At 53.3% G+C, this 14981-nt stretch overlaps 1 protein-coding gene and 2 long non-coding RNA genes across 3 annotated transcripts; 1 reads left to right on the top strand and 2 right to left on the bottom strand.

The window, feature by feature from the left end:
* Positions 1-938: 938 nt before the first annotated feature.
* LOC141731285 (uncharacterized) lies at positions 939-5870 on the bottom strand. Its single transcript, XR_012583320.1, has 2 exons — positions 2019-5870; positions 939-1209 (listed from the first exon to the last, which is right to left on the bottom strand). It is a non-coding gene; the product is annotated as an uncharacterized LOC141731285 (long non-coding RNA).
* A 3291-nt stretch (positions 5871-9161) lies between these two features.
* On the top strand, positions 9162-10970 carry LOC141731284 (DNA-binding protein inhibitor ID-3-A-like). Its single transcript, XM_074555630.1, has 3 exons — positions 9162-9698; positions 9898-9969; positions 10444-10970. Exons 1-2 carry the CDS (start codon positions 9378-9380, stop codon positions 9952-9954), a joined length of 378 nt encoding a protein of 125 aa, XP_074411731.1. The 5' UTR covers positions 9162-9377; the 3' UTR covers positions 9955-9969; positions 10444-10970.
* A 3-nt stretch (positions 10971-10973) lies between these two features.
* Positions 10974-13615, bottom strand: LOC106630344 (uncharacterized). The gene is made up of 3 exons (XR_003382488.2): positions 13306-13615; positions 12113-13102; positions 10974-11284 (listed from the first exon to the last, which is right to left on the bottom strand). It is a non-coding gene; the product is annotated as an uncharacterized LOC106630344 (long non-coding RNA).
* Positions 13616-14981: the final 1366 nt, after the last annotated feature.

Raw genomic sequence — 14981 nt, 5'->3', positions numbered from 1 at the left:
AATCTGGAATCTCTGGAAGTTGTATTCCTCCTAAAAAAAAAAAAGAAAACCCCCCAAAAAAACAAATACAAAAAAAAAAAAAAAAAACCACAAAAACACCTAAACAAAAGAAGCACAACACCAGAAATTGCAAATGCATTTCACCACCCATAAACACAAACCCCAAAATAACAAACTTAAACACTCCCTGTATTCCATGCTGTTTTTCTCACAGTTTCTTCCAAACCTCTGTTGCTTTAGATGCCCAGAAACACCTGCTGGAAACAAGCTGAGATAGCTGAAAGAGCCTCTTCACTGAAATGGGAGGAGAGCTCTTACCCCAGCACATCCCAGAAAGGGAATGAAGCCCCTCAGCCAAGGCTGGGGTTAATATACCCCTCATGGTGCCCACCTCTCGTTCCCATGGCACCCAGGAAAAGGGAGGGGGCAAATCCCACCGGGTATAAAAGCCCTCAGAGCAGCGGCAGCTGTTTGGCTCCTATGACTTGAATTCAAAGGGAGTAAAGGGCTTGTTATTTAAGAAAACTTTTCAGAAAAATAACAGCACTTTCTTTTTTGCAACCACTACTTGGAGCAGAAGGACAGAAAAATGGCAAGACATAAAACTTTGTGTTTAAGTAGCATAGCTCCATAAATTGGGTAATTGTGTAATTTGCTGTTGACTTACATAATTATTCTGTATTTAACAAAAGCCATTTAATAAATTAACACCCAAAACTCCAGCAGCTGAGCTGGTCTGACCAAATCTGTATGTTTATACATACAGTAAACAAAACCAAAATCCCAGTAATACCTATCAGAAGTCTGTGAAAGAAACCTATTGAAATCAGTCCTACCTCAAATACAACCCAACCCATCCAGAAAGTTAGCTTCACTCAAAAAAACAATTTACACAGAGTTAATTATACCAAGAAATAAAACAAGATGCCATATACCAGTAATGAACATAGTAGTGAAGGAAAAAAAAACCCACACTTTTTTTATTTTTTTTTATTTAAACTAACTTCTTTTATTAGCTAGAACAAAAGCTTTTGCCAGGACTGTAACAGCAACTTCTTCTCCTTCTTCTCCTTCTGAAATTCCCAAATTCCTTACAACTTCTGAGTTTAAATCCAAGTAAAAAGCAAAATTTGTGCACTTGTGCGTTCGATGCTTCTGTCAGGTTCTCTGTTTCCCTCCACATCTTACATTTTCAGTCTTCACGTTGTCCTGTCGTGATGAGTTTGACAGAATTGGTAAATGTTAAGAGAGGATTTCCCTCCCCCTCTCCCTTCCTCCCTCGCCCCCTCCCTCCCCAGAGCTGGTTTCCTTAGTGCATTTCACTCAATCCCAAGCCAGCAATGATGCACGCTCACCACAAGGCTCACAGCTGCTCGGCTAAATTCAGCCATTACCGGCTAAACTCGGCTATTGTCGGCTGCATTCGCCTCTTCGGCGCGGTTCGGCTCACTTCGGCCGAACTCGGAGCCGCTCTGTGCGTTTCTTTCTTTCTTTCCGTGTATTTCTAATCTTGGTTTTCCTTTCTAGCTTTAGAATAAAAAAGCAGCAGTAGTAACTTTCAGGCTACCTGGGAGTAAACCCAAAACTATAATGATTTAAAGAAAACTATTTATTCCCTGGGAGCCTGAAATTTTCTACTGCTGCACGTGACATAGAGCTTTTAGTCCTTCTCATATATAGTTTATATTTTATACTTTCTGTACCGCCCTCTTCTCCCTACCCAAGGCGCATGAGCACACTGCAGCCATCATTGGGAGGGCAAGTGAGTGCCGTCCCGAGCCACCATCTTGAGTGTGGCGTAAGAGTTAGATTTTTTTTCTCTCCCCTTTCCAGTTTTCACCCCCTGCAGAGGCAGGAAAACTGCCTTGCAATCAAGTACAAAACCTGTCTGGCAAGCCCAGGATGCCAGCACCCATTTCTCCTGGATTTCCTCTCCGCAATCTTTGGTACTGGCAGAAGCCACCCCCGGCCGAGCCGCCATCTTTGTTGTGGTACCCTTAAGCATCCCCATTCCTCACACAGGCGTTTCTCTTGCCGGCTGCCTCAACCCGGTCCCGACGCGATCCCGCGCTCTCAGCGCCATTTTCTGCTGCTTTTCCCGGCGGGAGAAAACGGTTGGCGGGGTCGGCGGCACCGGAGCCCCGCGAAAAGCGGCAGGGAGCGGCGGCGACGTCTCTGCCGGAGTCCTGTCGCGGCCGCCATCTTGTGTGTGGCTGGAGCCCGGCCCGGCTCATGCAGGGTCCTGGTACGCGGGCGCTTCGCCATCTTGAAATGGCAGCTCTATCCCGTCTGCGCCTCCGCCGCCCGCCGAAACCGGCCCCGCCGATGTCGTTCTTCCCAGCCACCGCCCCGCACGGCGGCCGCTCAAGCCCGGCCACGTCCCTTTGCCCTCCTAACTGGGCTTTACCGCTCCCCTCTGTGCACAGTACCGCTCTGTGCCCACAAGGCGGCAGCACCGCCCCCCTGCCCGGGCCGTGCTGGACGCGCTTTGGGGCAGGCAAGGAACGGAGGCTGAAGCTGCCGGAGAGCCTTTTGTATTTATTCCCTTCGGCCCCAACAGCTGTTCCTACAGTTTAAGGGCACTTGATGGGTTCATTCCTAGGTAAAAACGTTATAACATTGGTTTCAAAACCACTACGCATCTCTATTCAGAGTTTCCTACATTCCTGTGTACAATAGAATGGATAGATTCTTTCCAAATCATTCTTTCCAAATGGTTTTAGAAATAAATTCCAAATCTTTGCCAATACCTATAAAAACGAAAAACTTGACAGGTTTTGGTGTTCTACACCCACCCCTCCGTGTGAATTTTCTGACAGCTTTTAGTCTCTCTGGGGGAGAGTAACCCAGCATGACCCCCCCTCATTCCCCACTCACCTGCTCCTCCATCACAGCCTGGTGTGACAGTGTTCACAGGAGTCTTAGGATGAGGGAAGAGATGAGGATTTGACTCCATGTTTCAGAAGGCTTGATTTATTATTTTATGATATATATTATATTAAAACTGTACTGAAAGAATAGAAGAAAGGATTTCATCAGAAGGCTAGCTAAGAATAGAAAAACAAAGAATAATAACAAAGGCTTGTTGGTCCACCATCCACAAACTACAGCACTGACACCGTCCCTGTCTCAGTTTGCCTACTCAGAGTCTGAAGAGTGGCTTCTCATCACGCACTGGGGATGGAAAGGCACAATCTAGGGCAGGAATTATTTGGTCCAGTCTGAACTTTCACCAGCATCCCAGCCCCATGAGGAGGCTTGGAACCCATTCCAAGATATCAGCACATGAGGGGCCAGATGAATGGAGAGGTTAGAGAGGGGAGGTTGGGCAGGGGATGCTGGCAAGATATTTATACTGAGGATATAGAGGGAGCGATCTATGTCGCTCTTTGCCGAGCAAAGAAAATAACAATTTGGGCAGGTTTGAAAAGCACCGAAACCACAACAGGAAACCCAAATTGTACAAATGCAGATGTGAGTGGAAAAAGCTCTTGAGCTGGTGGCTCTGACTTTCACCTCCACTAAAAATAAACCTGCCTTATTAGGGGCAGATGGAGGCCAAGATAAAACATCTCTCCCTCACTCCCCACTATGTTTTTCCATGGAGGGGCTCTTTTGTGTGATGCCGGGTGATGTGGCTTTCTGGGGGTAGTGGGGATGGATGGCTTGGCCAGGGGCTTGTGTTGGGTTTTGGAGAGGATCTGGGAGGTTTAAGGGTTTTGGGGATGTGTGTCAGGTTTTCTGGAGGAGGGTTGCTGGGGTTGGTGTGATTTAGGGCTGGGCAATGTAGGGTGGGGGGTGTGATGAGTTGTAACAGCCTCTGATTATAGTAAGGGCAGCCTGGCAATGCCACATCCGGCAGCACAGCAGGAACTGGGGGGAGCAATTTGGGGTGCTGAGAAAGGAAGGGATTGGGGGCTGGGATTACAGGGAGCAGCAGAACTCCTCCTGGGACCCTGACATAACACAGGCTGGGCTCCTTGTCCCCATGCCTGTTTCCCCACTTTGGACCATGCCAGGGTTACAGCACCCCATGTTTGCGGGGAGGCTGTGGCAGACAGTGCCAGGTTTGGGTGCCCATTGCCCCCCTGCTGCTGCACCCCAGCCCCCCGAGGATATTGTGGGAGTTGCTTCACTGTCACCCTAGCAGTGGCAGCGGGGCCCAGGCTCCTCTGAGCCCAGTGTCTCCACACCTGCAGCAGCCAGGGTTGTTCAAGCTTGCAGCCTTTGCACCCCTAGCCCCATCCTCCTCCTCCTTTTGCAGGGATGCAATTTGGATGGATGCAATTTGGGAAGGGAGAAATTAAAAAGATTTTGGAGAGAGAAGGGAGCAGAGCAAGGGGTGGGTTGAGCACCAAATTGTGAATGTATCTCCAGCAATGGCACAGCAGCACCTCAGCACTTACCCTGCTGGGGACACCCTCATGGACCCCCTCAACAGGGCCTGGGTTATGGGGGTCACATGGCATGAGCTGATCAGTCTTGGGCCCCTTAGGGTAACATGGGGATGTGATGCTCATTAGGGTAACATTGGGGGTGCCCCAAAAGGGTCCCAGGAGGGAAAAGACCCCTCAGGGTGCAGATGGACTCAGAGGGGCTGCTACCGTGTCATGGGTGGGGAGGGGAAGAGTGGGGTCTGTCCAGCCATGGGGGGAGGTGATGAGGACGGTGGCTGGGGCAGGGGGGTTGGCACAGGAAGCAGTGGCAGTGGAAGCACTGCTCCCAGCTCCCCAGATGCACCCGTGAGATAGGGCAGCAGGAAGCAGCTGAGGAGAATCCCGGTGCTGGGAACAGCCACTGCTGCCTGCCCAACACCACCTAGGCCCAACCCCACTGTCTCTCCCCACTCTGGGTACTACCCAGGGATGTTCCAAATGTCCCAGCCTCTCCTCCGCAGGAAACAGAGATGTCCAGGGTTTGCCCTGAAGAAGCAGCTGTGACTCCTCATGGGAATATATGGTTCCCTCTGGCTCTGAGGGTGAAGGAGACATGGCTCTGCTCTTGACAGGGCTTTGGATGAGAGGAAGTGTGGGGAAACTGAGGCATGGACAGTGACTGAGCAGCTTTGCCACAGTTCATGTCACAGTTCCTGGTTCCCTTCCAGAGAGATGAGAGTGTTCCTCTCCCTCCCTTGAGTACTCTGGAACAGGGTAATGACTCATGGTGTTCACTTGGTCCCCAATGATCACCAGCAGGGACTGCCCTGGGTGCTGCCTCCAGGCTAGGTTGGGCTCAGGCTGAGGGGAGGGTCCTGGGGCTAATCCCCTGCACAAACAGCTGCACATTCCCCAGGGCTGGATCAGGTCTCCTGGTGACATGGCTTGGGGGGCAGGGCACCTCACTGCTGCTTTTTGGGTGTAAGTGCCACTCCTTTTCCCCACCTAATTCTCTGCCGTTTGTCTGCTCATCCAGCCCCATTCATGGCCCATTATGGAGCCTCTGGTATTGTCTGGCTCTGGCAGAGGGTCCCTGTGGTGGGTGAAGGCGGTAAACTGAGGCACAGATCCTCAAAACGGAGCCAGGCTCCTTTCTGCATGGGCTGTGGACTAACATCCATCCATCCATCCATCCATCCATCCATCCATCCATCCATCCATCCAATCTCCCAGCTCCAATTTGTAATCTCCATCGATCCTGAAACACCCCAAATCTGGGACATCGCAGCTCAATATAGGGGTGTCACTGTGGCTACGGGGACCCCAGGGAGGGTTTGTCAAACTACACAGGAACCTGTCAGCACATTCTCTGCATGACTAATGGCCAGAGCAGGGCCACAATGCCACAATGCCTGTTGCTGCCTGTCCTTGCCTATCTTGGACTCACTGTCCATCCAGGAGCACTTGGCCCCAGCACAAACTGAAATGTCAAGAGAGCTGCCACACAGTGTTCAGCAGGATCACCAAATGGTACTGGACTGCCTCCCCATGGCCTTTGGGATAATATGGGAAAGAGATCTCAGAGCCCTTTAAGAAGCCAGAATCCCTTTTTTCCCTTGAGTTTCCATCTAGATTTCTTCTCCAGTACCACAACTCCATCAAATTGCTGCTGTGGTGTGCCATGTGGGTGCCCAAGATGGGGATGGGGGGGGGGGGGGGGGGAGAGGCTTGAAGCATCTCCAAAAATCTGTACATTATTCTCTGAGCTTTTGTTCCCATTTGGGCTGAGCCAGAGCAAGCCAGCCAGGTCCCTCAGCTTCCCTTGCTCTTGAAAGATCCTGAAGGTCTCTGAAGATCCCTGGTAAACGGGATTTATACCTCAGCCCCATCTGAAAAAGAATCCAGATGACCCCTGGGAAAGAGCCCTTCTTCCCTTTGTAGCTGCCTTGGGCAGCCTGCCACATCTCCATTCCTCTCCTCTCCCATCAAATCCCTGCCCCGCAACCAGGGCTTCCAGACAGCCTCCAGCTTCCAAAACACAAGAAATTCCTCCCAAAATGCTGGTGGTGTTCCCCCAGGACACAGGGACCCCCACACTCGCCCTCCCTGCCCTGCAGCAGCCAGGCCAAATCTGGCCATTTCCACTCCATGTTACATCCCTCACATCCTGTCACCTATAGTGACTTATTTCAGGGGGAAAAAAAATCAAACCAAACCCAAGCCCAAGAGGCAGATTATTTTGGGGTGGGGGGAAGCAACTACTTGTGAGGCTCCCCCCCAAGTTTTGAGGACCTTTGCAGATATTTGCAGCATGGGCAAATCCCCTGGGATTAAAAATCTGTTCCCAGGAAAAGGAGAAAGGTGGGTAGGGAGCAATAGCTGAGCTGTAGTGAGATACATGGTCACCCGTCCCACAAGGGGCTTTTTGGTATCATTTTGGGGTGCTTGCTGAGGTGGAAAATCCCAGCTCCTGCTTCTTCTGCTGCTTCTTTTACTTTTCATTTTAATAAAACACCCAGTGTGGGCCCTTTCACTACGAAATCATCATGCTCCAGAGCATGCCCACTCCCTTCCTCCCCCATTTTCTGTTCTCCACACCAAGAAATCCATTCCTCCTGCAGCCACTGCATAAGGACACCCCAAACCCGGAGCTGGCACCGCAAGGGCACCCTAAAAGCGCCGCTTTGTCCCAGTCAAAAGTGAAGTGACCCATCCGGGCAACACAAACTTGGGGTGATCAGATAAAAACATTCTTGTGCTCCCAGCCCTCTCGCACACTCGGGGTATCCCAGGATTGGAATGAATGCCCCTGGAATACGGCGGCAGCGTGGCCGTGGCTGCGGCGGTGCGGGGGGAGGCGTGGGGGGAGGTTGCCTTGGCCACGCATCCCTCTGTGAATGCATGACGTGCGCAGGGCTGGCGCCAGGCTGTCTGGGGCCGGGAGTTAGATCAACACAGCTGGAGGGCCCGGGCCACAGCTGGGCAAAGGCAGCGGGTCCCGCCGCCCAGGCAGGGCCTGTGGGAACCGCCGCCAACAAAACCCCCCTGCAAACAAAAGCTCCCTTCCCAGTCCCTCTGAAGCCTTTCAGCGCCCCCCCCCCCCCCGCCATCCCTTGGGAAATGAGAGGGGGTGTATGGGAATAAGCAGAGGCTGTACGCTGCTGTTTTGTATTGAGGGGAAGTCATAAGAAGGATTCAGGTGGTGGTCTGAAAAGAGTTTCTGAATGTTTTGTAAACGTTTTAAAGATCTGTGTTAATTTCGTGAAGTTTTACAGTAATCATTTATTTTTTAAAAGATGTTTAATTCTTTTTAAACTTTATTTTGTTCGGGTTTTTTTGGGGGGAGGGGGGGAGTTGGTTAATGAGGGTAATTATGCATCTTCCCAAGCTGCTATCCTTTACACAGAGGTGATTTCCCAGGAAATTCATAACCAGTGAGGTGGGGGATTCGGGGAGATGGGGGAGGGGGGGAGTAGAGAGAAAAATAAAAGGTACAAAAATAATCCAAGCACAAAGAGTGTTGTATGCTGCTTTCAAGGTTTTTTTGTTGAGCAGCTCATGGCCTGGGGGAGATGTGGGAGGAAGGGTGCCCTCCAGCCTGCAGTCCCCAGACCCCTTTCGGGGTGGAAATAAACCCCAGCACTACCAAACTCGGATCTGGGCAGATCTAGAATAAATCGCTGCCGTGGGCAGGAGTAATTTGGTCCAGGTCCCTGTACCCTCAGCCCCCTGCCCCCGTCATTATCAGGGAGCCCTGGGCCAAGCAGGCTCCCAGAGTGCCTCCCTCCAACCCTCTTGGCTGTAACATTCCCTTCCTGCACTTTCATAACCAAGCCCCCACAACAACCCCATAACTAAATCCCACCAAAGTCAATATTTGGGGGAGAGAGGATTTTTCCCTTAGGCTCATCCTGACTCGCTGTCGGGGTGTTGCAGGGCTGTCACTACTGTGGGACCCCTCCACGTGCCACCCGCTGCAGTGACACCCACCGGGGACCCCAGATCGCTCCAGCTTTGGGCTTTTTCTGTGGACATTCTCTGATTCTGTAAGTTTTAAGGCAGCTATGGTAGAAGGGTAGTTTCCTTCATATCCTGCCCGCCCCCCCCCCAACCCCCCCGGCCGCCAATCACTTCTGCTAGGGATAACCCCTTTGCCTATAAATCTCCTCTCCCACCTCCAAAATAAAAAACCTTCCAGGCCTCTCGCAGGCGCTGACCTAAATCTGGTTTCTCCATCGTAACCTCAGTTTTACCGCAATTAATTTTTTTCTGCTGGTCACAAGATAATTCCTGACGCCAGAAAGTCTGGAGGTCAGATGAGAAGCGGATTGAGGAAAAAGGCCGACACTAATTTCCTTAAAACAGGGAGGTTGGGAGGTGGGAAACCCCATCGTCCTGTCTAAAAATGGGGGCAATTCACTGGGAAGGGGAGTAGGACAGTTTCGGGGTGCTAGGGTGTTGAAGGGGTTAGAGGGGGATAATCCCCAAGAGGTTTGGCGGGTCTGGCTATGGGGAGGGGGACCTGCGTGGTCGTGTCATCCCCCGTCGGGCCACCAAGGGTCAATCTGGGGGGCTGGGGGGAGACCGGGGGGCTGAGGTGGAGGGGTTAAAGGCTTCATTTATGTGTAGGGGTGGAGTTTGATGCTTCATTGACCCTCGGAGGCGGGGTTTAGGGCTTCGTTAACATAAAAGGGAAGAGATTAATAGTTATTTTACATAAAAGGGGGTTGTGTTGCTCAAAATTTGCATGTGGTGGGCGCGGTCAAGCGGCGCTGCTTATATAATGACGGGGCGCGTACGTCCCATTTTCCTCGATCCTCTCCGATCCCCAGCGAAATACGAAAGTTGGGGGTCCAGGGGGTGAGAGTCAAAGCTCTCAGAGCTCCCCTCTTTGGCGGTCTGGTGCTCGAAGGTCCCAGCAAAACCCCCGCTGCCGCGACAGCCCCTGAGGCTCCTAGGCATCCTCCCGTCCTGCATCTCCAGACCTGCTCTGAGCCCACCATGAAAGCCATCAGCCCGGTGCGATCCGTCCGGAGCTGCTACGAGGCTGTTTGCTGCCTCTCGGAGCAGAGTTTAGCCATCGCCCGGGGCAGCCACAACAAGAGCCCGGCCTTGGAAGAGCCCATGAACTTGCTCTACGATATGAACGACTGCTATTCCAAATTGCGGGAGCTGGTGCCGGGCATCCCTGAAGGCACCAAGGTGAGCCAGGTGGAGATCCTGCAGCACGTCATAGACTACATCTTCGACCTCCAAATTGTGCTGGAGGAGGGGTCCAAGGGCCGCGACCCCTCTTCCGAGGCCACCCTATTTTCCCTTAAGGTAAGGGTCGCTTCGGACTCGGGGCTAGGTATGTCGATTTGGGGAGAGAGGATCTGTTAGGTTGGAGGTGATAACAAGTCGGGACGGAGGTGCTGCTGGGTCCCCGAGTGTGTTGGTGGGGAATGGGGAGGAGTGGGTGGGGAGGAGTGGGGACCCCCCGCTGCCGGGGTAATCTTAAGCCCGTCCCTTTTCTCTGCAGGCGGCTGAACTCGCCTCAGAACTCCGCACCAAAGACGAGAGAAGTTTGTGTCACTAACGCCACCTCCACCAGGTGAGTGTCGCCTCCGATCACCACCGCCACCACCATCCGCAGCCCAGTCCCCCCCTCCCCATGTGCCCACAGCCCAGGTGGCGTCCTGGGGCCTCTTCCCGCCCCCAGCATCAAAATCCCCAGCGGGCCAAACCCCAGAAACCCATGCTTCCCTCTCCCCAATTTCCCCTCGCCCCAGTTTTTCACCACGCGCACCCCACCACCGATACCGATCCAAATAATGCAGACCAGTGCTCCCCCTTCCCCCCCCCCCCCCAAGTCTGCCACCTGAACTCCAGTCCCCAACCAGCACCAACCCATCCCCAGCATTCCCAGCCGGGAGCCAGACACAGTCCCCGAGGAACTTGGTTTCCTGGCTCCCACCCTCTCTTCCCAAATTTCCATCCCCAACTCCACTTACCACGGCACTAATTACCACTATTATTTTTTTCTCCTCCCTCCCCCTCTGTTCTCTCACCTCCCTGTGCCAATTAGCAAACAGGCAGCGAGTGTCGGTTCCTGGTTCGTTATCAGCCGGAGGTAAATAGCAGCTTCCTCCGTGGCGCCGGGCTGTCTGCGACCTACCGGCCCCGGCATCGCGAGTGGGGAGCGGCTGGTTCCGACCCCCCCAGCCTTCCACCGCCAGCATCCCACCCACGGAGTTCAGCATCCCAGTTTGGGACCCGAATTCGCATGAGATATTTTTAATGATGGACTGATGATGAAGCGGAGGTTGTCTGTATATTTTTGGATTATAGCAGCGAGTCCTTTTTTTTAAAGGTGTTTAATGGGATGGCGGGGTGGGGATTAGGGGGCTTTGGGGAGGGGGGAACAAACATCCTTGAGTATGAACTAAACTGTCTGGGGCTGTGGCCTCGTGTATTGTGGAGCTCTATACTAGAGTATAACTTTTTGTACCTTTTGTGCAGGAAGGTGATTTTCTGCGAATATGCCTTGTACTTGCTTTATAAACTTTTTATAAAAGTTACCATTTTTGCATAATAAAAGCCAGATAATTTTGATTGGTTTTTCTCCTTCATCGCTGGGATGGAAGGAGCTGGGGTGTACCTCTGGGTGGGAAAACCCCCTGGGGGGGTGGGAGCCTACCAAACTTTGATGGGAACTTCTAGGGTTACAGTAGGAATCTCCATAATTGTGTAATAGCATTGAAATGTCAGCTCAAGTATGGGAGGAATTAACCCTGGGCCGCCCGTTCCTGGCCGTTCCTGGCCGAGGTGGCTGCCAGCTATTTTGTGTGCTGCTGTGCTTACCTGATACCGAAAGAGTGAAGACGGTGCTGCAGCCCCGGGGACCATCTAGAAGTGTAGCTGGAGCCCTGGGAAGGAGGGAAAAATACGCTTTTTTCCACTTTTAGTCATGTGAAAATGGGCTGATAGCTGCTATGATACTGGATTTGAGCTTCTACTGGGCTGGAAGGGGTGATGTTGCTCCCCCAGGATATACCCCATATGGGTAGAGGAGTTTTTGGACTGCTTTTGCTGCCCCAGGTAGTATTGAGAGAGCAGCCCCTGCCTGGCCCGATCTCCTCGGGGTCAACACTACAGGGAAGAGGTGTTGGGAGCAAAAATGCTTTTCCCTCTCCTTGGGTAATGCTGTGGTTTCCCTTTGGCCCGGGAGCAGAACAGATGTGACCCGGGGCTGGCTCAGCTGTGGAGCTGGATCATGCTCCCTGGGGAAGGTGTTGGCCTGCCCAGGATGAAGTTAAATTGACTTCACCCCCACCTGTAGCACCATCATCTTTATTCCCTGTGCTGGGCTCTGGTTTTGCTGCTGTGGGCTTAGCCAGGCATGATGTGGATCCTGCCCCCTGGCATTGGGGTGTCCCCAGGGTGCTCCAGCATCCAGGGGTACATCATGGGAAGAGGAGAAGGGAGAAGACACAAGGGTCTCGGAGCACAGAGTGATACAAAGCTTTGCCCTAACACACTGGCTTCAGACTCTACCCAATGGAAGAACAGGAGCTTGGGGTGCAGCAGGCACCTGCCAAACGCTCCTTGTCCATGGGCATTTCCACAGAGAAAACAGCACGTGGAGCTTCCAAAAAGCACCACCTGGTCCAACTGGATCACCAGCCCCTGGGAACTTTCCTCCCTCCTCCCAGCTTGATGTCCCCAGGCTCCCCAGGGCCTGTATCCTCCTGCACCTCTGGATGGGGTAGGATGCGGTGACATGGGCTGTCCGGGCATGGTGAGAGGCAGGTGAAGGTGTCCATCCAAAAACCACTGCATCTGGGAACAGAACTGCTGTTATGCTCACAGTGAAAAAATTAGCTTTTGCCATCTCCACTGGTTTTTGGCTCTGGAGGAAAAGGCAAGGGGTGGGTTAGGGGCGAGTGTCCCCACATTCACCTGGGTGTCATGGTCCTCCAGCTGTGCCAGTGCTGATGTGCCAAAGAGATTTAAGTGGGATGGGTGGGAAAAGCATCCTGGGCATGAGCCAGGGGACAGGGATGAGTCTTGGTACCTGGAAGGTGCAGCTTCTTGCAGTGTGAGCACTCCATCCCAGGTCCTAATCGGTCCCTCATCAGAGATGATGGTGGTGGAAATCCTAGACTGGTGGGAGCGTTAGTGAGCCTACTTTGGGGCAGGAGTTACTTGGAGAAGTGGGGCTAGGATAGGGTGGCAGAAACCAGTCCTGCTGGGGCTTTTTGGATGGAAATGACACTGGGGAGGTGGAGGGGGACTGCAGCCCCTGGGGAGTGGAGGTGGCCCCTATCCCCTCTCAGGCATCAGGGCAGGGGATTTCCGAGGCCAGGGGCTGTGGGGGTTCGGCTCTAGCTCCCAAAAAGCCTCCCAGAGCCGCTACCTCCTCCCCCGTGGTGGATGGATCCCGGCGCTTTGCCCGGAACAGCTACCCCGGCATTCCCAGACTCTGGCACAAGCCGTGTTCAGACCCCACTAGTTCCCTGGACTGGGCTGTCAGTGTCCAGTACTTTCTTTGAAACGCCTCTAAAAAAAAAAATAGGAACCCCCCCCAAAACTAAAAATAACTGCTGGGACTGGGATTTACATCAGGGGGTTGATGGGATGATTTACCCCGTGGGGCAGATGGGATTTACCTCGGGGAGAAGATTTACCCCATGGAACAGATTTATCTTGGCTGTTGTGGGATGCCGATGCTTTCCTGGAAAACCCTGATTAAAAAAAAAAAAAATTAAGTAAAGAAAACGGGAAAAAACACGCAGCTAAAAATAGCCGCAAGGGCCGAGATTCACCTCGGGGAGAACAGCTGGAACGAGAAAAATGCTCCTGGCCGAGTAAGCCCGGCGTTACTTTTACCACCCCAACTGCACTGCAGGGGTGGAGAAAAGAGGGTGAAGAGGGCAAAAACTAATACCGGGGGGGGTGAGTGGTGAAGGTCGAGCGCGACCCCGCCGCGGTGCCGGTGGCCCGTGATCCGGCTCGTTCGCCTCTTGGCAAGCGACGGAGTCTGATGCAATCGCTGCGCTGACGGAGGCGGCGGTTCCCACCTGTATTTGCCATTGTGTGCCCGGAGCTGTTTGCAGGTGTTTGCTGGCGCCGCGCTGTCTGAGCCGCACTTCCCTCCTCCTCCTTCTCCTCCTCCTCCCGCTGCTGCCCCGGCCAAGGCCTGGCCCCGCGGCCCCCCCGCCCGGCTCCGCGCCAGCCGCGCTGACACAGATGCTGCGCGCACACGCGTGACCTTGGCCAGGCGCGCTCACGCGGGGAGGGGGGTTCTGGCCCCTGAGCGCGGGTGTGCATACACTCACTGACACGTGTGGCATGAGCATATTCACATGTGTGTCCATGTATGCACACATGACTGTGCATTTGCACACACCTGTGTGCACTTACACACGTGTTTATGAACACTGACACGCATGTGTAAGTGCACGTCACACGGGCAGATGTGCATACGTGACTGTGTTCAGTTACACACAGCTATGTGCACTCACACATGTGTATTCAGATGCTGACACGTGTCCAGGCACACTCACACACATGCATGCATTTACATCCTTGCCCATAAACACTTACAATATGCCTACGGGCACTGACGTCTGTGCACACTTAAAATACAGGCACACTTATGTATACGTGAGTGCACTTACACACGTGCCTACACACGTGTGCATGTATGCACAGGAGGGCTCATCCTGCAAACCAACCTACGTAGGGGCTCAGCACCCCCTTGGTTGGACCTCCCAGTGATGCTGTGGAATTAGAGGAAGCTGTTCCTGCTCCCTCCCCACCCCCGTGGAGACCATCCTCCGTCGTGGTAGCCAACCCGCTTGTTCCTGTCAGTCCTGGTCTTCCCCCTCCCACAGGTGACATCAGGGCTTTGTCCCACGGTGGGACTGAGGCTTCACGCATGTCCCAAAATCTGTCGGGGACGAGGGAGGGTGGATCCGCAACGGCGCGGGCCCCGCAGCCGCGACTCGCTGCTGCCGTCTCCAGGGCAGAGGAAGAAGAGCCCGGCTCACCGGGAAGGTTCTCCCCTCGGGAAGATCTGGGATTTCACATTTCCGCTGGTGTACCCTTGGAAACGACCAGGATTTGCCCCGATGCCTATCCCGGAAAGATTTGGGATCTCTTCTGCTGTTCTCCTTGTGAAGGATCAAGACCTTCTCTGATGCCCTTTCAGAAAGGACTGGGACCTTCTCTGTTGCCCCCATTCCAGGCACAGGGATGTGTGGCATTGGGCTGTGGGGGCTGCTGACCACGTGTGCTTGCCTAGTGGCCCATCACATGCTCTTTGGACAGTTGTTCCCCCCAGTCTGGGCAGAGCCATAGGGCAGCAGCACCCCTTGCACCCTCTCTCTCCTGGGAATGTTCCTTGGGGAGGAAAATTTGGGAATGGGATCTCATTTGGGGTCCACAGCCCAGCTTCAGCCCCCTGCTTTTGGGATATAGTCAACCTCCTCCTTGTGCTCTGCATCCTGATGAGGTCCCTCACCTCCAAGCTGAATATGCAAAAGAATTTCCAGATCCTGAGGTGAGTGATGGTGTGGGGGCTGTACCCCTAAGCCTCTGGTGGTGCTCTCTTGGTCTGTG

The sequence above is a fragment of the Zonotrichia albicollis genome, chromosome 20, assembly GCF_047830755.1.
Source record: "Zonotrichia albicollis isolate bZonAlb1 chromosome 20, bZonAlb1.hap1, whole genome shotgun sequence".
Lineage (NCBI taxonomy): Eukaryota > Metazoa > Chordata > Aves > Passeriformes > Passerellidae > Zonotrichia > Zonotrichia albicollis.
The sequence above is the reverse complement of the archived record's forward strand: the minus strand, read 5'-3'. Positions and strand labels throughout refer to the sequence as shown.

Excerpts from the sequence above, each read along its gene's own strand:
- LOC141731284 (XM_074555630.1), top strand. The coding sequence starts at position 9,378 with ATGAAAGCCATCAGCCCGGTGCGATCCGTCCGGAGCTGCTACGAGGCT. Across the intron at positions 9,699-9,897 it reads CCACCCTATTTTCCCTTAAG|GCGGCTGAACTCGCCTCAGA; the intron begins GTAAGGGTCGCT and ends TTTTCTCTGCAG.